The sequence below is a fragment of the Pseudonaja textilis genome, chromosome 5, assembly GCF_049901715.1.
Source record: "Pseudonaja textilis isolate UNSWEBS1 chromosome 5, rPseTex1.2, whole genome shotgun sequence".
Taxonomy (NCBI): domain Eukaryota; kingdom Metazoa; phylum Chordata; class Lepidosauria; order Squamata; family Elapidae; genus Pseudonaja; species Pseudonaja textilis.
The window spans coordinates 58544865-58570463 of NC_141994.1; the positions used below are offsets into that span (position 1 = coordinate 58544865).

A 25599-nucleotide genomic window follows, 5' to 3' on the forward strand; every position below is an offset into this window, starting at 1 on the left:
GTTCTAATTAGGCATACATTTCCTTGGGTACCATTGTAATTCTCCTAGCAAGCTCTGCCAAACAAAATGAGTTTGTCGTGACTGCAGTGTTTCATCTGTGTGTGTGTGTGTGTGTGTGAGAGAGAGAGAGAGAGAGAGAGAGAGAAGGGGGAGGGAGGAAAAGAGAGAGAGAAAACTTTTTATGATTTGTTAACAAAATAAAATAATTATAATTATTTTTGCTTATAGAAGTAAATATTTGTGATTCAGGGTTGATCTGTGGAAACTTAGGTGCTCTCTGAGCTTGGTGGTTTTCTTGGAGATGTTTCATTACCAAACTCGATAATATGATCAGTGCATTATTTTTAACTTATTATAAAAACATATAAACCAGCGAAGTTATGGATCACTGAGGGCCGTGCCTATTGCCTCATGTTCCTACATGGTCTAAAATAAAAATTGGAGATATATTTTTTTTTCTGGCATGAGGTTATTTCTTAAGATTAATGATGGGTGGAAACAAATGAACTGGACTTTGCCTTCCTTTCCTTTTGGTCTGTTGTCAACAGGAACAAATCATTCTAACTCTTGTTATCATACAAAAGACTGCATCTATGACCCCAGTGGTCAAGATTGGTCAACCTTGATCTAACACTGAGACAGGTTGGTGCATCCATGCTCCTTTCAAGCCAACCATTCCAATTATGTCCAGCAGGTAAGTTACAGAACTCTCCATGAATTTTAAGGATTTCTGTATTACCTAAAAATGATTCAGCCCAGACATTATTTCAGATGAACACTCAAAGTGAATTCATTACACCAGAGAGTAGCTAAATCAGGGGTTTCCAAACTTGGCAACTTTAAGACTTGTGGACTTTAACTCCCAGAATTCTTTAGGCACAGGTCTTAAAGTACACTAGTCTTAAAAATTGCCAAGTTTGGAAACCCCTAAATTAAATAGAGAGGGCCTAAAAGTACAGATAGCTCAGTGGTGGGATTCAAAACTTTTTACTACCGGTTCTGTGGGCATGGCTTGATGGGCATGGCCATGTAACTGGGCGGATGTGGCTTTTATTTATTTATTTTTGCTTTTTTGCAGCCAACCCCCCACCCATATTTTGGGCCTTCTGGGCCTCAGGCAAGCCTCTTGGGAGGTGTTTTTGCTCCAGAAGGCTCCCCTGGGGCTCAGGAAGGAAAAAAATGGAGCCTGGAGGGAGCACGCAGAACCCACTCCTCGCTCCATTTTGGGGCCTTCTGGGCCTCAGAGGAGCCTCCTGGGGGGGGGGCGCGTTTTGCTCCCAGGAAGCTCCCCTGGGGCTCAGGAAGGCAAAAAAGGGAGAGAGGGGGCTGTGCCTCTCCCTCCATTTTTTGCCTTCCTGGGCCTCAGAAAATCCTCCTGGGCGAAGCAGTAAAACAAGCTAGGGGAATCCCGACACAGCTGATCGTATGATTGTCAGGAGGGAAAAAAATACCTTAAGGGGCAAGCATCAGGTGGGCGGGGTGAGTGAGCATTGGGTGGGTGGGGCAAGTGAGCCAATAGCAACCGGGTCGGGGTGTGGCCAGCCAGAACTTACTACTGGTTCTTGCTACCAGTTCGCGTGAACCAGTGCGAACCGGCTGAATATCACCACTGACTGGTGGCACAATGTATTTATTTAGGGTATGGCACGTGTAGCCAGGGATCACTGAGGGTGGCTGGCTGCCTCCCTTAGGCAGTGTTATTTTTACCCGTGGGATGCCTGAATGCGGGTAGGCAATTGGGGGAGGTTCCTTTCTTGTCCCTCCGCAGTTTATTCGCTCACGGGAATCGAGCCACCGAGCTGTTGACCTCAGCGGTATGCAGCAGGCCCAGCGTCTTACCACGTGAGCCACCGTGGCCCCTGGGGGCACAATTAATTGCTTATTATAGAAACACAATACACTAGATGATACAAAATAATGGGGTTGCATCTTATATGTAGATGGGGCTTGGATTTTAAGGCTTTTGAGGGGTCTGGGTTTTCTTTAAATAAAACAAATGTTAATCCCATTTTAAGCTTAGCTTGTGGTTCACCAGTCTTTCCTATTTCAGAACTGACACACAACTGAATTTCAGTGGTGCTTCCATCTGAGGCTTTAGGAAGCACAAAAAAGGGGCTTTCATCTTCCACTTCAGTTCTAACGATATAGCAATACAGGTAGTCCTCAAAGTATGACCACAATTGAGCCCAAAATTTCTGTTGTTAAGTGAGACATTTGTTAGCGATTTTTGCCCCCTTTTATGGCCTTTCTTGCCACAGTTGTTAAGTGAATCATTGCAGTTGGTTGTTAAGTGAATATGGCTTTCCCAATGACCTGCTTGTCAGAAGGTCGTAAAAGGTGATCACATAACCTTGGGACACAGCAATGGTTATAAATATGAACCAGTTGCCAATCATCTGAATTTTGATCACATGATAATGGGGGGCTGCAAAGATTGTAACTTTGAAAAATGATTATAAGTCACATTTTTAAGTGCCCTTATAACTTTGAACGGTCACTAAGTGAACTATTGTAAGTTGAAAAGTATCTGTAGTACATTTATATGTCATGCTCAGATCTAGGTGTGCCTACCAATTTAAAACCATCACAAGGAATCCAGTTCCAGCCGAAGCCCAGAGGAGACAAGAGCAATTGGATTAATCTTTTCATCCCATGTTGTTTGGGAACAAACAAGCCCTTGAGAATTTTTATCAGTTCTTTATTTTGGCCAGGGCAACTGGAAAAGCCAGCATCCTTTCTCATGGTGCAATCCCTACCTGGTTCTTTCCATGTTTGCTTTGTGTTATGAAAACAGGAATCTGCCTAATACCATCTCAGACTGGTCTATCTAATCTAAACCATGCCTATTCTGACTCTCAATAGCTTTTCACAATTTCACAGGCTCAGCTCTATCAAGAAAGGATAAGCCTAGAACTTAGAACCTTCTCACTCAGAGCATCTTGAGGGGTCCTCGGTTGTTGTTTTTTTTTGCAAACATGCTGATGACGTTACCTAGTTTGGGTAATGAAACATCTGCAAGGAAACAAACAAGCTCAGACAACACCAAGGACCACACAGTTCAACCCTGACCTACAAATGTTTATTGACACAGCATCTCCTTTTCTATTCTATTATAGCCCTTCCTACAAAGGAAGGAAGTATACAAAATCCAAAAGATGCTGTCAGAGGCAACTCAAGGAGCTGACCAGAGTGGTATTTATTGCCTATTGATAGGAATCTTGTCAGACAAATGTACTTTCTACAGAACTACTAAATAAACCCGGTGGAACTTTGGGAAGAGGCTAGCCAACCCTTTCACTGGTCAGCTCAGCTCCAGATTCACCCCAGATACTACTTAAATAGCTTCTTAAGTTAAACATTTATTTAATGATTTAATCCAGTGTTTCTCAACATTGGCGATGTTCGGATCTGTGGACTTCAATTCCCAAAATTCTCCAGGCAGCCTTCCTGTGGAATTCTGGGAGTTAAGTCTACACATCTGAAAATGGTCAAGGTTGAGAAAAACGGATCTTGTAAATTCCTGTTTGCTTACTTAGCAGGGTTTCTTTCTTTAAAAACACACACATTTTAACCTAGGCTTTTACATATAGTTTTCAACTTACAACCATTCATCTAGCGACTGCTCAAAGTAATAAAGGCACTGAAAAAAGTGAATGAACACTGATCTTTGTATTTATGACCATTGCAGCATCTCCATGATCATGTGATCAAAATTCAGTTGCTTGGCAATCTACATGTATTTACAACAGCTACGGTGTTCCAGGGTCATGTGATCACCATTTGAGACCTTCCCACTTGGCTACTGGTAAGCAAAGTCCCTGGGGGAAATCCAGATTAATTTAAACACCACGTAATTCATTTAAACAACTGCAGTTATTCATTTAACAACTGTGGCAAAAAAGCTCATAAAATAGGGTGCAAGTCACTTAACAATTACCTTGCTTATCAACAAGAAATTCTGGTCCCAATTTGGTCATAAGTTGAAGACTACCTATAATTTCTTTGCAACCCACATGTTTGTAGACTGAACAACATCTTTGGATTTGATAGTCTGCATGGGATGGTTGTGGTGGTGCAGGCAAATCTGGCTTAAGTCTTGCAAATTTATCTATTGTTCAGTGGTCCTTTCTTCTCTAAATATGACATATGAATGCATATCGTTGCATGATTCCTGCAGTCATGCAGGCACGATTAACTGTTTGGACATGGTAGCATAGGTAATCTTTCCACATCAATTACAAAAGTTTAAATTTGATTCAATTTTAATTTGGTTTGTTTGTTTGTTTGTTTTAAAGGCAGATAAGGGTCTGCCAGACATACTGATAGCAGATAGAGTAGAAATTAGGGTTGGGGATGACAGATGCAAAGAAAGTGGGGTGATGAGAATCTGACTATAGCATGCAAAGAAAGCCAAAAGGGGAAGAAAAGAGATTTAGCAGAACATTACCTGACAGTCTGACAGCATTGCCTCCTGGTTAGTTGTGAGCCGTGTGGCGGTAGTGAGGCAGCAGGCTGCTGACAATCTACAAGAGACTGATAAATTAGGGATATATACAAAGAGATGACACAAAAGGTTAGTAAGTAATAAACACACAAGACAGGTGGTGGAAGAGATTTAGTGAGGAATGCTGCTCTAAGTCAAGAGGATTAAACGGTTAAGGCATTGGTAAATCCTGACAGAAACACTCAACTGTTTCAAAATTTTATTTTAAAGATATCCCTCACTTTCTCTGAGTTAACAGCCTAAAAACTTTGGGTAGGTTCACAGTATATTCTCAAAGATCACTTGTTAATCTAAATGGTGTCTTCTATTGCCTTGCTAAGTCCTCAAATAGGTATGGGATACAGATGAATGGAAAGAAAATTGCTCCTTGACAACAATCATTTGGGTATTGACTTCAGTTTAGAAACTGGTTTTGCTTCTCTCATTGCAAAATCTAGTAGAAAAAATGGGTATACTTGGATTGAAAAAAAACCATGAAATAATTTATATTGGGGCAAAGGGGCTGTGATTAATTTCAGCTATACTTGAATCAGTCTATCAATAAATATATTTCTTCCAGGTTCCTAATCAATATCTCAATTAGCCTTAAGTATTATTTTTTTGCTTGGTGTTAAGCATATCAGAGTATTCTGTGAAGATCTACACTGCCCTCCTATGGTATATATGTGGTATGCCTGTTAAAGCAAATTATGATGATAAAATAGGATGCAGTGGAGTTTTAAATGACCTTGACGAAAAAAGTGAATAATTTCCTGAGAAAAGTAATTTATATTTAAGATTTGTAACTGTAATTATAATTATATACTGAATGCCTGAAGGAAAAACACAGCACATTTAAAATGATAAAAAATGTTTCATCATCTGAACTCAGTACTCAGTTAAAGAACTTGGAAATGAGAGAATTTCCCTCAGAAAAAAATCTTATTTACTTTAAAAAGTGTAATTGCATTCAAGAATTTAGATGGATGTGTTCGACCACCTTTATCTCACTAAGTTCTAGAGCAGTTAGAGAACAATCTACATGGAGTACAAAAGGCAATTCATTTATGATTCTTATTTGTACTACTTTTTTTAAAGGAGCATTTAAAAGCAAGCTCCAGTGTTTTAGGAAAAAAATCTATAAATAGTGGTATTTTATATATATTAGGACTCTTATCAGCAATGTGAGAAGGTTTTTCAAAAGGATTCCAATGATTTTAGAATCTTCTTATAGTTTGACTGCTGGAAGATTATTTGAATTTGTAAATTGATATAAATGGTGGATAAACAAATAAATAAAAATATATAAAAATATATAAATATATATATATATATATATATATATATATATATTCATTCCAATAATCCTGTTTCATATAATATATTAATACATATTAAAGACAATGGAGTTCTTACAATCTCATAATGCCAGGAATCATCTCTAAAGTTATGGGTTGTTTTTTTTTTCCAATGGAGCTGAAGTTATTCTGAAACCTATGAATAAGCATCAACCTGCCTCTTGGAACCTAGATCCCAGTTGTCAAATAAGGAAAAAAATGATATAAAAACATAAAAGGGCTTTGCAAGTGCTAGGAGAGCCTTTGCCCAACTTCATGTTGTGTGCCAGTTGCACCGTTTCTTGGATTGTGAGGCCCTGTGTACAATCATTCATGACCTGGTCATCTGGCTGAATTACTGCAACATACTCTACATACCCTTAAAGAATATTCAGAAACTACAACTGATTATAGACCGTAGCGGCACAGTCAGTTCAGGAGGCCCCTCAGGTGGCACATGTCATACCACTGTTACATGAGATGCATTGGCTGCCAGTTTGCTTCTAGTTTGAGTTCAAGGTGTTGGTTATCACCTTTAGAGCCCTTTATGACATGGGTCCATGGTATCTGATGAACTGCCTTATTCCAATGGGACTAACCACCATATCTGTTCCAACAGACAGGGCCTACTTCAGACCCCATCAGTCAAAGAATTTCACCTGGTGGCAGTTCAGGAGATGAGCCTTTTCTGCTATGGCTCATTCTTGCCCTCTGGAATGTTCTCCTGTCAGAGATCTGGGCTGTCTTAACGCGTGGGCCTGATGGGCACTTGCCCGTGGGCTCCACGAGCATAGGGGCCCCATACTAATCTGTGTATGTTAACCGTTCAATGCATATTATATCATATAAATACATATTTATTACATTTTACTGTTTTTTATTAATATTAACATGCAAGTATATGCTTAATTTTATCGACCATTTACATTTTTATTCCTATGAGTAGTTGTCATAGGGGCCCCAGTACACTGCTTTGTCCTGGCCCCATAATGCTGTTAAGATGGCCCTATCAGAGGTGAAATTTGCCCCATCTGGAACAACCTAAAATTTGGCTCTACTGCTTGGCCTAGGACCCCAAAAGGGGTGTGTTACATTGGGGGTGGCTGATGGGTGAAGATGCTCACCCCCAGGCTGCCAATCTTCGTTCTTCACTTTTAATCTTTTTATTCTTTTTTTTTAGAATTTTTAACTTTTTATTATCTTGTAAGCCGCCCAGAGTTGCTGTACTAGTGAGATAGGTGGCCTTGCAATTTTATAAATATGGACCTATTCTTATAAGAACTATCATTTATAAACTTCTTTGAAGTTCTCTGTTTCTTTAACTTTGGTTCAGTATAATTTGAATCCATTTCCACACTCCCACAAATCATAGGAAAGGCATGTATTCATACAAAAGGCATTAAAACTTCCCTCCACAGATTATATCGTGTTGCCTGAAAGATGGGTATGTCTTTATTTCTGCTGTCAACAAAGCTAAAGTTTTACATTCTGAGTAATTTTCTAGCTACTTCATATTGGCCCAGTTTGTTGAATCAAAATATAATGAATTGGACTGTGTACTTGTGTTTAATAAATGTGTGTATGTGTACAGTTTGTGTGCAATTTAAATGTGTGTATATAATTTATGTGTGTGTGTGTATATATATATATATATATAATTTATATTTGTGTGTCTTTGTGATAGGTATGTAGTGTGTGTGTGTGTAATTTAAAGATGTTCATAATTTTCCCAGCAGCTTCCTCAAATTCATCCTTTCACTTTTGTGGATTGTCACACTGGATAAAATAATATGTGACGTATTTGGTTTTAGCTTATTGTGATAAGTTGTAAACTAAATCTTAGTACAATATATGAACCCAGGCAATATGTGCATGGTTTTATAAACTGTGTTCACACATATTTGATACTGTACTTTAATCAAGGATTAAGGGATTGCAATAACCCATAATTGGAGGGCTCACAAAACATGCAAAACTAAAGTCAGACAAACCATATAATAGTGGGTTGTGCAAACCAGCTTAAACCTTAAGTCTTCTACCTGACATTTCATCCACATCAAAGTCTCAAAGTGGCACCAAGGAATGACTCCATACATATTGTAACAGATAGCTCCATAGTACATCAAGTACCTTGGATCACCTTCTGACTTGCTGACATGCATTTGTTAAGTAGCAAGTGCTTTTAGGAGGAGTTTAACTTCACTGCCCAGTTTATCACATGAAAGTGTGAATCGGAAGAAATTTAAATGAGACATATCTATTGCTGAACATTTATTTGTTCAGTCTAACCAGCATGGCAGCAACATTCCTTAACTTTTAACAGTAAGGATCAGTAATAGCACATGCCATGTTTCACTGTGGCAGCATTAAGAGACTATATTGTTCAGGATTCAATTTTCTTTCTGTTTTTCCCCATATTTGCCATGTATCTTTTTTCCCAGTAATTCTACTTCTTCATTAGAAAGGATGGAAATGCCACTATGTTCTTCTTGGTGAAGGATAGGTGACTCGGTTCATCTGCTTCTTCATTAGATATTGAATATTGAATAATTAAAGCCCTCTCAAACAAAGCATCCCAACAGATGCTATCTATGTTTTCCAAACCACAGCAAATACTGGCACTAACAATTAATAACATGCTGGGATCACAGCAGAAGAAAAATGACCAAGATGAGGAGATGCAAAATCCTTTCTCAGAACAAGTTAGAATTCCTTTCTGCATTATTCCTATTTTCTTTTACAGAAATAAGAGTCAAACTGTGATGCCCTTCGCAATGTTTTTAACACTTAGCTCAATTATGCTGGAAGTCATTACATGACTTAATAATGTTATTCAAAGAAAATATGTTGAAGCACATTCTGTAAATATATTGTGTGCTTTTACACTTGCCTCATTTCCATTCCTAATACACAGACTGCTATCCTATATAGTTGGTTATCAAGATCAGGTTGCATGACTAAGTCATCATGCATTAAGACTACAAATGATGCACCAACACGAGAAACACTTCAAGTTTACAACAAAAGGTTGCACTGTGTCCTCTTTGTCTCATCATCTAACTAATTTGCTCATAGTCAGTCTTCTCTTGACCTGGAAGGATAAACAGGATATTCTACTTATCTTTCTATTTTTGTTTGTTACAGCTAAGATCTTAACCTTCTATGACTTCTAAAGGTCCCCGAGGATGCAAATGTGAATGTTTTATGAACAGTTAATATTTTTCCTCCTGTTTTTTGATAAACCTAGTGATGGTCACCTCAATTTATTGCTTAAAATATCAAGTCATAATAAACCAAAAATCCATCTAATACAGGGGTGTCAAACTGGCAGTGTCATGGCGGTGTCACGTGACGTATCGGGACATTTTCCCCCTTTGCTAAACTTGGCAGGGGCGGGGCCAGCACATGACACATCTGAGCCACGGGCCATGCACTCCTGATCTAATACAACACCTTCAGTTGCTCTGTGAGATGATCAGTTTTTAAATTTAATGAATATACAAATCAGCAAATAAATGAAATCCTGACTAGCAGTCAACTCTGCCAAACTCCATTAACAGCAGGCACCATAATAGTAGCATGGCCACGAAACTTATCTTTTATGATTTATCACTAATATCTGGCAGGTATATTCATACTTCCTTTGTACATGATGTTCTGCTTAGGAATCAATGCTAGCAAGTAATGAAAATTTTGTCCAACATAAATTTGTAATTAATGAACCATCAAGATAGTGATCATCAATGTATAGCAGTAGCAATAGCACTTAGACTTATATACTGCTTTACAGTGCTTTACAGCCCCCTCAACGGTTTACAGAGCCAGCATATTGCCCCCAACACTCTGGGTCCTCATTTTATCCACCTCGGAAGGATGGAAGGCTGAGTCAACCTTGAGTCGGATGAGATTCGAACTGCTAAATTGTAGGCAGCCGACAGGCAACAGAAGTAGCCTGCATTACTGCACTCTTAACCACTGCGCCACCACTGCATATCATACATATGCAGGTCCAAAGTCTCTGAAGTAAACAAATTTGTCTTATGCTTAGAGATAAATCTCACCATACTGCTTGGTTTTATCCTATTTTTCTATAATTAGTAAATATCTAACAATGTAAGTAACAATACAACAATAACATTGGAGATGGCAGCGGAATAAATATATCTTTCAGCTAATTAATATTGAGTAAAGTTTAATCTGTAGCACATTGAGTCAGAGTCATGCTGTTTGGAGCGGCAAATAAGGTTTAATAATAAATAAAATTATTTAAATGTTATAACTAAGAAAACTAATTAGAGTATTTTCCAAGCTGGACTGTAATGATCAGAAAAGATGGAGCCAGGAAGACTGGTGTGTGCCACTCAAAAAAAGTTTTTGCTCCAATGATTACACACCCATCTGCTGAAAAATGTGGTGCAAATGAAAACTTTTAAAGTTGATCTTGAGGTACCAATAGAATTGAGCATTAGTTCTCAAATTTGCTGTCAACATGAATTAAACTCTTCTTGTTCCAAATGTATAAGCAAATAATGTATATATGAAAAATACCTTTTGAAGTTGTCTATATCTCTGTTTTGCCATAAATATGGAGATTTGAACTACGAAGATTGTGTTAAAATCTGTTTAATAGCTTTTAAAGAATATTCTCTTGTGGAACAAGTATCAGCAGATTATTTGTGCCTTGTTATTAATTTGCTTTCAGATCTTAACAATCTCATAAGGAATATATCTGTCTGTATTTACTCCATTTTAGCTGTTACTCCATGGTGCAAATCAACCACCTAATCCTCATTTATAAATAACAGCAAAAAGTGAGATCACATTCTGCCAATGCTTGTTATAATAAAGATGTGCTTATTATTAACATTTTAGGATCTAGGGTAAGTTTGGGTTAACAAAGCAGATTTGGGACAAGCAAAATAGTTTTTCATATATAAACATATCAGACCTCAAAATGTGGAAATTTTGATTGATTTAGCTAACTTAATAAGGGTATTAAACACATCATGTGTTGTTTAAATAGTTTCCATATTCAAAGACATTAGGCCCCAGAATTTAAAGAATGAAGAAGACTTTTGCTTTCCCAACCTACTTGTAAGCATCATCATGGACTTCTTGTGGATCTTTGTCTTACCATTGTAAGAAAAGAGGTCCTTAATTTTAACAAGCACACCTTTCTGAATCTGCACTGTAAATTCTAGTAAAATGGGAGGGCATCAGCTGGGAAGTTGTAGTGTTTGTGTAACTCCCCTACAGAACAGCTGACATTCTGGCTTGCTCAGAAGCAAGAAAACATTCAACTCTTACATTTAATATATGCAGGTGTTCTTATGTTACCATTATACAATATCATAGGCCAGTGTTTCTCAATCTTGCCTACGCAAAATATGTGGATCTCAACTCCCATGCTGGCTGAGGAATTCTGGGAGTTAAACTCATACCTCTTGAAGTTGTTATAGTTGAGGAACACTGTTAATAGACTAAACAATGCATATTTTGACACTGAATGCCGATTACAACCATGGGATTCTACACTTAATTTAAAACAAAAAATACCAAATGACATTTCCTCCAGAAATACGATTTTAGTCATTCCTCACTAAATCAGCTGAAAGATTAGCCAGCAGGTTAGTGAAGTAGCAGACACAGAAAGACAGAAATAGTAACATTTTTCCTTTCTTTCGTTCAGTCATACAGTACATAGAAATAATGGGCAACACTTAAATTAGTGTACTGTACCTTCTCATTGAAATAAATAGCATGTAAATTCAAGATTCAACAGGAAAAAAAAAATCTTTCAAGGTATCATTTTGCAGAACACAACTCTGAAGAAAGAGATAGCTTGCTGCTCTTATTTACTATAGTTTTACAATCTCTAAGGACCAAAATTTAAAGCCAACTCCAAAATTGTTCATGTAATAAATTCAATCATTATAGGTGTGGGCAACCTTTCAATGATAGGAATAAGGGTAATCATGCCAACAGTATTTTCCAGAAGGAAGGATTTTGAGGGAGCTTGTCTCTGAATTTTTTGAACTACAATCATCTTATCTCAGGGCTTACCCTGCAGCCTTTGAATATTTCTCAGAAGGAAGTTCTGCAAAATTACGATAACTGTGGACACAATCCGACTAAGTGAGACAGTAATACTTTACAACAACAAAAAATCTAGATAATTAAAAAGAGAGTTCATTCATTGTGCATGTGACAATTGTTTCTTTGTGGCTCTCACTGCAGTGTGCGTGTGCCAAATGATCACCATTCAGATGTGAGCACAATTTCAGAAATGAGTGTAATTCTGCTCAAATTGCAATTTGTTTTAATGAACCCTTTTCAATTTTTAAAACCACATAGTGCAGAAACCTGACATTTCGTGGCAAGGTAGAGAAGGATTGCAAGGAAGATTGGAATCAGTATGTTACAGCTGCAATGTTGCAGTGCGTTCCCACAAAATGTCAGGGAACGATTAGGGTTTCTCCCAGACAATCCTGCCTCTCCATTTCATTCTTCTTTTTCTATTCTCACTCACAACCTCCAATGAATACAGAAATGGGCAACTATGGCCCCTTCGTGACCTGTGGACTTCAACTCCCAGAATTCCTGAGCCAGCCATGTTGATTCAGGAATTCTGGGAGTTGAAGTCTACCAGTTGCAAAACAGCCATAGCTACTACTGAACTAAACCTAACTGCTGCATTCATGCTCATTGGTCTATATCAGGGCTGTCAAACTCCCGGTCTACAGGCCGGATGTGTTACGTGCTGGCCACACCCACTCCCAGTTTACTGAAGGGAAAAAAGTCCCAATACATCACGTGATGTTGCCGTGATGATGTGATTTGATACCCCTGGTCTATATTGACCAATTCTGGGGTCTCTTCACAGATTTTCCCTAAGTTTGCATTTACATTTACTCCAATTTCTGGATTCCACAGGCCCTGTTTTAGCACTATAGCTACTAAAAGATATATAAAAATGTATATAGCAGTTATAAGAATTATCCAGATTTGAGAAAAAGTAAGCACAGCTCCTCAAAGCTTTTTATATGTCATTTGTGATCTTCCCATACAAAATAATTTTTAAAAATGTATGGCTATTTTCTACCTGTAAAGATGGGCACAACTGGCTATTTGACTATTTTGTATTTGCAACTATAACATTTATATTAGGATGAAAAAGAAAGAGAGCAACCTCATGTGAAACTGTTTTTCTGATAGATAGATAGATAGATAGATAGATAGATAGATAGATAGATAGATAGATAGATAGATAGATGGATGGATGGATGGATGGATGGATGGATAGATAGATAGATAGATAGATAGATAGATAGATAGATAGATAGATAGATAGATAGATAGATAGATAGATAGATAGATAGACAGACAGATCCACAAATAAATAACTCAATATGATCTGGGGTTAAGAAACAACAGGCTACACACAAAGCTCTCATTAAGCCTTTCAAAAAAAAAGTTTCTAAATATATGCATTGATATCATTGAAAAATTGTTCTTGTTAAAGAATGTCTGTACTTCCTTCTTTTTGTCATGGTTTCATGCACTTTGTTTTTTATTCTTTGAGCATGTCAACTGTTTAATTTGCTGGTCTGTGACCATAATGTGTATATCATCATCATGCAATGTTCATTTCTGGAAATCTAAAAAGATTTCAATAAATATTTAAAAAATTGTGGATACAGTGCAACAGCAGTTTTATGCAGAATGTTTTATGAATCAAAGGCTTCTTTGTTATGGTTGAAATCACCGCAATTAGGAACATCATGCATTTTGCCACATGCAAGATAAAAAGATTTGAAGAAAATATGTGAAAAAATAATTTGTAGTATCACAAATGCTTACAACACATTTCTTAGTATGGAATGTAAATTCTCAGACTTGACTAAAAAACACAGAAATATAACCAGACCTTAGTAAATAGCTCAAAGCAGTGGCACCAAGAGGTAAAGTGTGATTAATTAGTTAGTTTGTTAAATAGATTAAATCAAATAATGTCCTTGAATTCCTTCCCCTTCCCTTGAGGGGAAATTATTTCCAGATTTGGAATAGGATTCACATAAAATTGTACCACCTCTGGATTGATTCTGTGCATATACAATGCTCATTGAATTAGTTCAGTGCATATTATTCAAATGTGGTTGATCTAAAACAATGATGAAACAGACAGAGGGAAAAAAAATAGGGTATAGTAAACCGAAAACAAGGAATCATGGACACAAAGGAATACTTTAAAGAAATGGAAGTAGGTTTGATAAGGAATATTGTTTTTCATTTCCCAACAGAATTAACTAATTGCCTAAAAACGGAATGCAGACATTTCTAGTTTTCCTACCCATCCACTTTGGGTAAGTGAATTCCATGTGCAAATAAGGTTCCCTATTTTTATCCTCACTCATTTCAAGGTGTTTTTTTCCTGTATACTGTAATGAATGGGGCATTCATAAGCCATAAATCACATTCCCGTTAGCTTTCAAGTGTCAACCAGGACAGCTTTATAATGTCTTCTTGTTTGAACTACATAGTTCATAGCAATCAAATTCAGCCTTTCTTAGGTATAATTATGACTGTCAGAACATTATTATTATGATACACAGGGGCAGCTGCAACAAGAGAATGGAGGGGAGGAGTGCATTCTTACATTCTTGATAAAACACAAGCTGTGAAATTTTCACTCCCTTGAATAATCAGACTCAGTTAAAACAATTATCCAGCTATTGCCTGAAAGACATAAACATATATACAAGCTGCATCTGAAAATACTGAACATATGGTAGGTCTGTGGGAGAGTTAGTTGGCTTTTTGTTGTTTTCCATGGCCAGGGCAGGAATTACGAAAACCGTAGAGCCAGTGAAATTGCCCCCATCCTCTCTTTAACTAGAATAACAAGTATTTTACTACATAGTTCCAGAGTTACTGTAAATCCGGGGTGGGGAATTATGACCCTTTTATGACTGTGGACTTCAAGTCCCAGAATTCTTGAGCCAGCATCGCTGGCTCACATATTTCACCATCAGTCAATTGTAGAAGGCAGCTGAACTTGGAACAACTTATGCAATGACACTTTGGTGTTCTGACAGACGAATACAATTCAAAGCGCATTGACGATGTCTCCTCAAATGGAGATGAAATGTTTGCAACCAAATTGCCAAGCTTGGAGCACAGAACAGCAGCCTCACTACCAACCCGAGCTACTAATATTCAAATAGATTTTAATGACACTTCAAATACTATTAAACAACAACTTCCTATTCCAGGTCCTTAGGAAGGATTCAATAGGTAGACAAAAATGCTAAATTCTATCTAAATATCTGGCTGACTCTGCAACAAACCATAATAATGCCTTACATATTTTACTTAAAAAGACATAGAAGTTAATCTGGACATCTAAGTAGCAAGGACTGGCTTGACTGATTGATGTGATAATGACTTAATTCTTGCAACAATTTGTTCTAGACACCGGGTGGCAGCTTAACACAACCATTTGTAGGCAACTTCAAACAATGTTTGGATGGAAGTGATAGAAGTGAAAGATCTTCAAAATTTAAAATAAGAGGAAGTACTGTAAGCAGAAGTGGATGCAACAGGAAATACCATGTTATCTCCAACAACAGCAGCAGCAGTGGCGGGAATCGTGGAAGCATTTCAGCCACTTCTCAGGTGGGGGAGCCGCTTCTGTAACTTCCACAGTTCCCGCCACTGCTGCCGCTGTTGTTGGAGATGGCGCTGGTGAGAGAGGGACAGCTGCAGCTCAGCCTGGGCACTTGGAATGCAGGAATGGGCTGTGCACCAGGACTTTTGCAAACTTGCAGAGCCCAAGGCTGGAGCACCAAGGGTAGCAGCAGCAGAGACGCTCGCTCGGCTCTTCTCACACCCACCCAGCCACTTGGGATTAAACCAAAACGCAGCCTGCAGCACTCCCAGGTACCTCAAAATCTTTTTTTTCCTGTTGTTATGGGGACAGGGGAAAAGCGGGAGCAACTCAGATGCTGTTGTTGGAGACGGCGCTGGTGCGCGAGGGGGGGGGGGAGAAACTAATTCACCCCAAAAAAGATGTCCTAGCCATTTTTTTGGTGCTCAAAAAAAAAATAAGGCCTGGCCTTATTTTGTGAGAAACATGGTAGCTAGTTTAAAGGCAAAGTAAAATGAATTGAAAAATTGGAAAGACAAAACTAAACAAACTGAATAACAGGAAAAAATTAATTGTTCTAAGAATCCATAAAGTAACTAAGAACTCAAAAACAAGTTAAAAGAGCATGCTCAACATACTATTGAATATTAACTGACACACCTTCCATATACAATGGAACCTCGGGTCACGATCGCTTCTGTTCATGACCAAATTGGGTGGCGAACAAAAAATTCGCCTGATTTTTTAATTGGGTGACGATTCAAAAATTGGGTGGCGAACAAAATCGGCATTGAAAGATTCCCTTTCCGTGCTGATTTTCCCTTTGGCACCATTTTTTTACTGCGCGCATGTGCAGTCAGTCGTGCTTCCAAATCAGGTCACCAATGGAGTCCGGGAATGGATTATGGTCACAACCCAAGGCTCCACTGTATTATCTGCTTACTTAAATGCACATGCAATGTCTGATTTTGTATGATTGGGGAGAGTAGCAGGAAATACGTAGAAGGTGGTCAGAGGTAATGTAACTGTGGGGAATGAGGATGGATGGGTAGTCAGAGCAGGGGATATATAAAGATGTTGATTTGAGATGATGAACTTTGGAGAGAACCAAGCTGTTGAAAGCTGCTCTGTTTATTGCAATAAATGAAACGAAAGATCTTCACTGTGTCTTGGCTGGTTATTGGCAAGGCAAGTTTGCCACTGGTTGCAAAGGAAGGTAGCCAAGAGCACATAACAGAAGGAAACCTGTCCCATAGTCCCTAAAGTTAACAGGTTTTAATCACAGGGTAGGCCTTGTAGTTCTTTGCAGAACATGTGCTATATGCTTATGGCTACACATATCCTATTCCCTGGCAAATCAGAGTAATTCATTGTAACGTTATAGCAATGACAATCAGTTTGAAATGTGTCTGTGGAGAGTCATTAAAGATGGTATCACAGGAGGGTGGAGCTGGTGTCGCAACGATACGGCATGCGATCTTGGAGGTCTGAGATCGCTGCTGATATCTTTGCTCCTGGATGGTCCAAACGGATCTAAACTGTCCCAAAGAGACAGTAAATATAAAGAACGCATCCTGTCGATCCCAGGGATACCTCAAAGTCCCTGGTAGATCCAGGAGAAGCTCTTTTTGCCAGCGGCAAAGAGGCAGCCATTAAAGCTGCTGAAGTTGGGACAGCTCCGAAATAGAAGAGGACAGAAAGAGAAAGTGTGCCAGTTTGGTGAGAATTTTTTCTTTACTTTAAGATTTAAAAGGACACCCTAAGGAAAAGAAAGAATCTGTAAAATTTCAGATAGAAGTAATTAAGTGGCAATTTTTAATGGGAAGTCAAATTAATTTTTTCTTTTTTTTGCTGGACTCTTTATATATGATTTTTTACTTTGAACTGGACTGGTCTTTTTTTCTATCTTATTTTTTCTTTATTGTCTCTTCTCTTTTTTGTTTTTACAATATTTTAGGCTACAGATTCCCTTTTAGCCTTTTTTTTAATAACCCCTTTTTCTTTTTTAATTAATTTTTATAATAATTTGTTTGGAAAAGGAGGGGGAAAAGTGAAAACAGAGGAAACTTTGTAACACTCTCAACTAGAGGCTTAGAAATATTGTTTCTCTTTTTTTTTCTCCCTGGACCAGACAAAGCTGAGAAAGAATTCAGACTTCTTTTCAAGGACTTTGAGCCTGCCTGATAAGATAGAGGGAAAAGCATGGGAGAGTGTTATTGCAGGTGCTCTTCTGGGTTTCTATCAGTACTGGAGTCTGGTGTTGAAGTATACAGAAAAAAGATGATAAGACTCTAGAGAAGAGAGCTATAAAAATTAACGAAAGCCTTGGATAACTAAATAGGTGCGTTGTGTTCTTTTTCTCTTTTTTAAGTTTGGCTATTCCTCACAACCCCTCCTTATCAGCTTATTATTTGTAATACTTATTTGGATCCTTGGATTTTGGAACCTGCTTTTGTCTTTCTTTTTGCTTTTGGAGCCTAATTTTTACTTTTGCATTGTATTTTAAAGGAAAAGTCTTAGTATTAATGTTTTCCTTCTTTTTTTTTTTTTAAGGGAGTAGTCTTGTTTCTTTTTCTCTCTCTCTCTCTCTTCTGCATTTTTTATTTATCTTCCATATTGAGTTTTTTTTTATTGCAGCTTCCTTTTTTTGTATACTTTTTCATACCTGAGACTTTTTAATTGGATTGTGTTGAAGAACCTGAAGAAATTCCTTTTTTTTACTTTTTTACTTTTTATTTTTCTGCCTTCTACAAGATTTAACAGGTTTTTTTCCTTTTTCTGTTTATGGTTTTTTTTCCTTCCTTTTTTGAGTTTTTACTGCTATTTAACTAATTGATTGGATTAAGGTATACAAGAACCTGAAGAAATCTTTATTTTTTCTATCTTGCTTCTTTTTTTCCACTATTTTTACTTGGATTTACAATTGGTTATTTCATGAGTGGATTAAGGTTTAGAAGAACCTGAAGATTTTGAATTGTCCAAAATGAGCAGGAAACTAACAGTGGCTGGGGTTCCTCAATTCCTATTTCTTCTTCACCATCTGGAGGACAATGCTCAATACAGATGATGTTACAACAAGAAAAAGAACAGGAGAAGGTGACATTGCAGCTGATAATGCAAGGAATTCAAAGCATACAAGCAAGAACAAAGAATATTGAAATGAGACTAGAAAAAAACTGATGAAAAGGTGGAGAATATTCAACAAATGATGATGAAGTATGATGAAAAATTCAAAAAAAATGAAGAAGATAAACAAAGAGATAAGAAGATTGGAGATATTGATGGCAGATTAACAGTGGTTGAACAAGATAAAAGTGGAATGCTGGGATGAGAGATGGACAGATCAGAATTTTATCTTAGATTCCAAAACATAGAGGAAGAAAAGGGACAAAACTTGGCAGAGATAATGATAGAAATCTTGGCTGAGGCTCTGGAAATAACTAAAGAGAAGATGATGGATGGAATAGATGAGGTCTTTCGAGTTTTCACAAGATACGCAATGAGAAATAGTTTACCAAGAGAAGTTCACATCAGATTTACAAAGAAAGCCATTAAAACACAAATATTGCAGATGGCAAGAGAGAAAACATTGAAATATAAAGATAAGGAGATTGTAGTCCTGAAACAAGTATCCAGAAGAGTGAGAGAGATGAGAAGAGAATACCAATTCCTGACTAAAATCTTACTTTAAAAAGAGGTGAATTATGGATGGCTGATTCCAGAAGGTTTAATGTTTACATGGCAAGAACAGAGACGCAGACGCAGAATTGACTCAATTGAGAAAGCTGAATTGTTTTATACTGAATACTTTGGAGGGAGAGAGAAGGAGACAGAAAAAGAAATGTCACTAATTGAATTCCAAGAGGATTGCCAAATAGCGACTGAAAAAGAAGAAGGTGCAGTAGGCGGAAAGGTGGAAGTTAAGGAACAACGAGAACCAATATCTACAAGAGCTGCCAAACCTACTTATAAAGTATAAACATGGAAGAGAAAAAACTAATAACAATTAACATAAACAGACTTAATTCAGCTGTTAAAAGAAGGAAAACTTTCCATAAATTAGAAAAAATAAAATTTGATATAATCTGCCTACAAGAAGTACATATTAAAAAGCAACATGAACAACTGTTGATACAGACAAAGTTAGGGAAAATATTTACTTCTTTGACACAATGCAAGAAAAGAGGAGTGGTTTTATACATTAAAGATATTATTCCAGCGAAATTGATTTATCCTGATGACAATGGAAGATTATTAATGGTGGAAATAATGGACAATAATATGAAAACACTCCTGATCACAATCTATGCCCTGAATGACAATCAAGAAGAATTTTATAGAAAACTACACATGAAAATAATTGAACTGGACTATGCTAATATCGTTATGATGGGAGATTTCAATGGAATAGTAGACAATAAATTGGACTATACAACACAGAAAACAACAAAGCAAAACAGAAAGACTCTTCCTAAATCCTTTTTTAAAATGACAGATGAAATAAACTTAAAAGATGCATGGAGAGAAAGAAATGCTAAGACTAAGCAATACACCTTCTATTCAAACAGACATTTATCATGCTCCAGAATAGATATGATATGGGTGTCAACAGAATTGTTAGCCAATATTCAAGAAATAAATATTGAAACAAGTATTTGGGCAAATCATAATCCAATGACAATTAAATGGAAAGGACAAAGAAGAAGATCTAGATGGGCGTTAATTAACACTATACTAAAAGAAAAAGACTTCATACAGAGGATGGAGAAAGAACTGGCTTTTTTCTTTAAAGAAAATAAAAAAAGAAGATACATCAATGCAGAATGTATGGGATACAATGAAGGCATATGCCAGAGACTTGATAATAGACTATACAAGGAAAAGAAATACTATGAAAAGACTAGCCTTTAAGACATTAGAGGATGAGTATAAAGAATTTGAAAAAGAGTTACAGAAAATGCCACAGAAAAAGGACATTAAGCTAAAAATGGATATAATTAAACATAAAATGAGTTTAATGGAAAAAGAAGAATTAGCACAGAAAATCAGAGGCGCGAAACAGAACTATTTGGAAGATGCAAATCAACCAGGTAGATGGTTAGCATATAAACTGAGAAAATATTGCAATTAATAGATGATCAAGGCCAAGCTTGCTATGGAAGTAAAGAGAAGAAGGAAATTATATGAGACTATTACGGGAAACTATCCACACAAGAGAATGTTGATGATGAAAGAGTTAAACAGTACTTACAGAATGCTAACCTTCCCCAGATACCTAAAGAGATTGAGATAATGTTAGAAAGCAATATAACGATGATGGAGTTAACTGAAGCACTTAAGAAGCAAAACAATGGAAAGGCACCAGGCCCAGATGGACTTCCGGAGGAATTTTATAAAACACAACAAGAATCATTGAATCTTCCATTTCTAGAAGTAATGAATGAAGTTATGTCAAAGATGAAGATACCTAATAATATAAGCGTAATATAAACTTCATGGTCAGAAGCTTATATTACACTTTTCCCAAAAAAGGAGGCTGACCCATTACAAATCAAGAATTACAGACCTATTTCCCTACTAAATGCAGATTATAAAATTTTTGCTTCAATATTGGCAGAAAGACTTAAAATATACCTAAATAATTTTATTCACTTTGACCAAAATGGATTTCTGCCAAAGAGACAAATTAAAGACAATACGAGAGTAATTTGGCACACTTTGGAATACTATGAGGCACACCCTGAAAAACAAATGGCTTTGATATTCTTAGATGCACAGAAGGCATTTGACAATGTGAATTGGCGATTCATGTTATTACAGCTGGAATGGATGGGTTTTGGTAAAAAATTTATCCAAGCAATAGAAGCTATATATCATAGCAAACAGCAAAGGTAATGATAGAGGGAGAATTAATGGACTCTGTTGATATAGGCTGCCCACTGACAAGGCTGTCCACTGTCACCTTTGTTGTTTGTGTTAACTTTGGAAGTGCTAAACAGAAATATTAGAGAAAAAAAGGACATAAAAGGGATGAAAATTAAAAAAAGAAGAATTTAAATTGCAAGCATTTACAGATGATCTGGTTTTCATCTTAGAAGACCCACTAGAAACAGCATTAAAATTGATAGAAAAGATAGAGGTATATGGGAAAGTGGCTGGCTTGAAAATAAATAAAGACAAAACAAAGATTGTGACAAAGAATATGTTATCAAGACAAAAGGAAGAACTGGCAGATGTATTATATATCCAGGTCACCAATAAGATCAAGTACTTGGGGATACATCTGACAGCAAGATGTAGCACACTAAAAGAGAATAACTATATTAAACTTAAGCAGCAGATAGCGCTAGATTTGGCGAAATGGGAAAATTTACAACTGTCATTAATAGGGAGAATATCAACAATCAAGATGAGTATATTACCCAGAATTTTATATTTGTTTCAAACAATTCCAGTTAGGCTTGGAAAAGATTATTTTGAAGATTTAAATAAAATTGTGTTGAAATATATATGGCAAGGTAAGAAAGCGAGAATAAAATTAAAACTTTTGCAAGATGTCAGAACAAGAGGAGCATTTGGTTTGCCTAATTGGGAGTTGTACTACCAAGTTCACAAATTTGATGTGGGTTAAGGAATGGATGACATTAAGAAATGCTAGATTGTTGACATTAGAAGGACATGATCTATTGTTGGGGTGGCATGCTATTCTATGGTATAAAGGAATCAAAACACAGGGGTATTTTAGAAGACATTATATATGGGAGTCTCTGTGGTTAAATTGGGAGAAGACTAAAAGACAATGTTATTTGAAAATTCTAGTCTGGCTATCGACTATTGAAGCTTTTTCATATCTTATAATATACAAAAAGGAACAAACAGTTAGATATGGTGAAATATTGAATGAAAAGGGTGAACTTAAATCCAAACAGAAACTAGAGGAACAAGGTATAAAGATGAATTGGTTTTCATATGCGCAAATACATTCAAGGTATGATAAACATTCTAAAACAGAAGGCTTCTATGATCAATTGACTGATTTAGATAAGATTTTGACAGGTACTGATGAAAAGGTGATTAAAAAATTGTATGGATATCTATTAGAAATTAAATTAGAAGAAGAACAAGTTAAAGAAACAATGATTGCTTGGGGGAAGAATTTCGGATATGGGATTGAGCTAGAGAAATGGCAAAAATTGTGGTCTCAAAATTATAAAATGACATTGTCAACAGCATATAAAGAAAATTTGTATAAAATATTTTATAGGTGGCATTTTCCCCCAACAAGAATAGCAAGAATGTTCAAGAATACATCTGGAAAATGTTGGAAATGTCATCAGGTACCTGGCTCATATTACCATATGTGGTGGACTTGTGCAGACGCCAAAAAATATTGGGCTAAAATCCACAAAAAAAGCATATAGACTTGAAACCAGAGATATTTTTATTGGGAATTTTACCTGAAATATACAATAAATAATTGAAATATCTTATTGTAAATATACTAACAGCAGCTAGGATTGTATTTGCCAAAAACTGGAAAAATGAGAAAATACCATCGGAGGAGGAAATTATTAAGAAAATATTGGAATGTGCTGAAATGAGTAGATTGACATTTGAAATCAGAGAACAAGATGATAAACAATTTTATAAAATTTGGGATCTATTCTAGACAATAAAACATGGAAATGAAATATGTAGATTTTTAGAACATAATGAATATATAAAGATGTATTTTTTATTATATCTACAAAATGATTGTAGGATAGATTTGAGATTATAATATGAACTGTCATAAAACAAACTAAATAAAATATGGATTATCTTGTAAAATATGAATGAATAATAGTATAGTCAAATGATTGATTAACAATGATATTAATGTATCTAGGAATATTTGATTGACAATATGAGAATATATACAATGTAATTGTAATTGAAGACTATGAAGTGGAAGCACAAAACAATTTGTAAACCAACCAACACTCTGTATATATATATATGGAAGATGGCTTGATGTTTTTATGTTTTGTTTGTCTGTGTTTGTCTTAAAAAAAAATTAAAACTTTTTTTTTAAAAAAAAAGATGGTATCACAGAGCGAGGCAGTATCTGTGAAGAATATAGAAATTCTACCCAAATCCAAATTTGGGGCACAAAAATCTCAATACCCTTTGGCTCTCCTTAATCTGTTAATAAAACAAATGTATCATTGATGATGGGACTTGAAAAAGTATTAATCCAGTCACAGCAGTATGTAGCTCTCATAAGTCTCTATGCCAATTTATAGCATGGCTTGGTTCAGAAACCTTATCTATTAACACACTCTATTCTGGAATGCTTGTCAAATGTAGTATTGAAATGAAGGGGCAACATTTGACTTTCTTTCCAGATGCATGGTTTGCTGGCAATTGTCACATACCTTATTCTAATTCAGTCCCCCTTAATATGTATGCAATATTTGTTTAAGTATAAAAGAAACCACTGGCAATTTTCTAATAATTTTTGCTTTGTGTCATCTTTGGAGTATCTCTTTATCTCCATTACAAACACCCATGGAAAAAGAATTTACTTTATCTCGAGTAAGCCCAAAGCAATCAAATGCAAATTTTATTTCCAAAAGTTATCTTAAATTTTGAAAAGCTTTTCAAACACTATGTTATTCATCGTGATATAGTTTTATGCAATTAAAACCTTTAGGAATAGCCCTTTGAGATGAAATCTTTAAAGCCATTAGAGGAAACAAAATACCAGGTGGCATAGATGAATTACCTTCATCCATCTTCATCAACAGGTTGATCAATTTGTTTTGAAATGCATCCATAAAGCTCCTAATTTGCTGGCCCATAAAAGCCTTAATATGGTATGATCTTATCTAATGATCAGAAAATGATGGCAATACTACTAGTAATTTTAATCATAATAAAACTGCTGAAAACACATTCCTCTAAGTCAGACAGACATGATTAATGGTTGCAGATGGCAAAACCATGCACTGCTAGACTGACATAAAAGTGTTTATAGTCAGAAAATATATTCATTAGCAAGATAAGATATACATTTCACATCCCAGGTATCAAAAGAATAACATGAATTTTAGCACACCTAAGCAAGTTAGCCATTTGTAGTAATGGTTTTTTTTTTCCTTTTAACAACCCTGTAATCTTGCATTTCATTTTCCTTCTGTTCTTTATAAGGGACCACATGGAGCCCTCTTTTAAGCAGACTGGGCTGTTTCCATCTGCTCCTTGTTTCTACAGTGGTCAGATTTACTCATACTTGTTTTATTTTTATTACTGGCAGTGTTAAAATTAATACTCACAGGGTCAGAGAAGAGCAAGAAAGGATTATAATTCCCAAGGAGGAACAATCAAATGCAATTACATTCCCTACAATTTCTGTTGCCTGAAATGGACGCATGAACAGGGCTGAACACTTGGGCAACACTACTCACTCTGTTCCTTCAGTTATGTCATATAAACCTATTTATTTAGTATTTCATACTTTCAGTCACTCAGTGCGCTTTCCACATATACTTCCCCTAAAGATATAGTTCATGTGACCATGAAACTCCAAGGCTCATCATGCTGATAGGGAATTCTGGGAGTTGAAGTCCCTACATCTTAAAGCTGCCAAGATTGAAAAATGCTCCTCCACCAATGTAGTACCTGCATCAACCCTTTTGAGTGGTATTCACCAAACCCCACTGACCTGGAGGAACCCCAGGACCTGGAGGAGGACCAGGATAAGGGAAGGGACACCAGGCCATGTGACATGTACTTTATGGTACTACCCACAGGCAGGCATTTTACCTATAACGTAACCAAGTTTCCTAATTGTTCCACTACTAATCTCCCTCAGTGTGAGCATGAGGGAACTAGATATTGACAGTGCATGTACAACAACACTATAAGATGTCATCTTCTGCACACTCCATGGGTACCCATTAGGCATGTCCGCATACCCCAAAGTACAACAGATAAAGAAAGTCCACCTAAGGAAAAAGCACTTACTGGATTAGCTACATGTACTCAATGCCTAACTAATGAAGGGGCTCTACATGCCAGGATTGGGAAGCCAGATTCATGCACCTATTTCCATGTACCCCCTGTGCATATGGTCAAAGGACATATAAAAG

General features: G+C 36.5%; 1 protein-coding gene across 5 annotated transcripts in view; it reads right to left on the reverse strand.

Annotated features, from left to right (window-relative positions):
- BICD1 (BICD cargo adaptor 1) overlaps positions 1 to 25599 on the reverse strand; it is a 131879-nt gene that overhangs the window by 9075 nt on the left and 97205 nt on the right. For 3 of the 5 annotated variants that reach the window (XM_087935020.1, XM_087935021.1, XM_087935023.1), the window contains one exon: positions 4448 to 4523. The exons of the other annotated variants lie outside the window; for them this stretch is intronic. In XM_087935020.1, coding sequence (XP_087791146.1) covers positions 4448 to 4523 — 76 coding nt within the window. The remainder of the gene's footprint in view (positions 1 to 4447; positions 4524 to 25599) is intronic. 5 annotated transcript variants of the gene reach the window in all.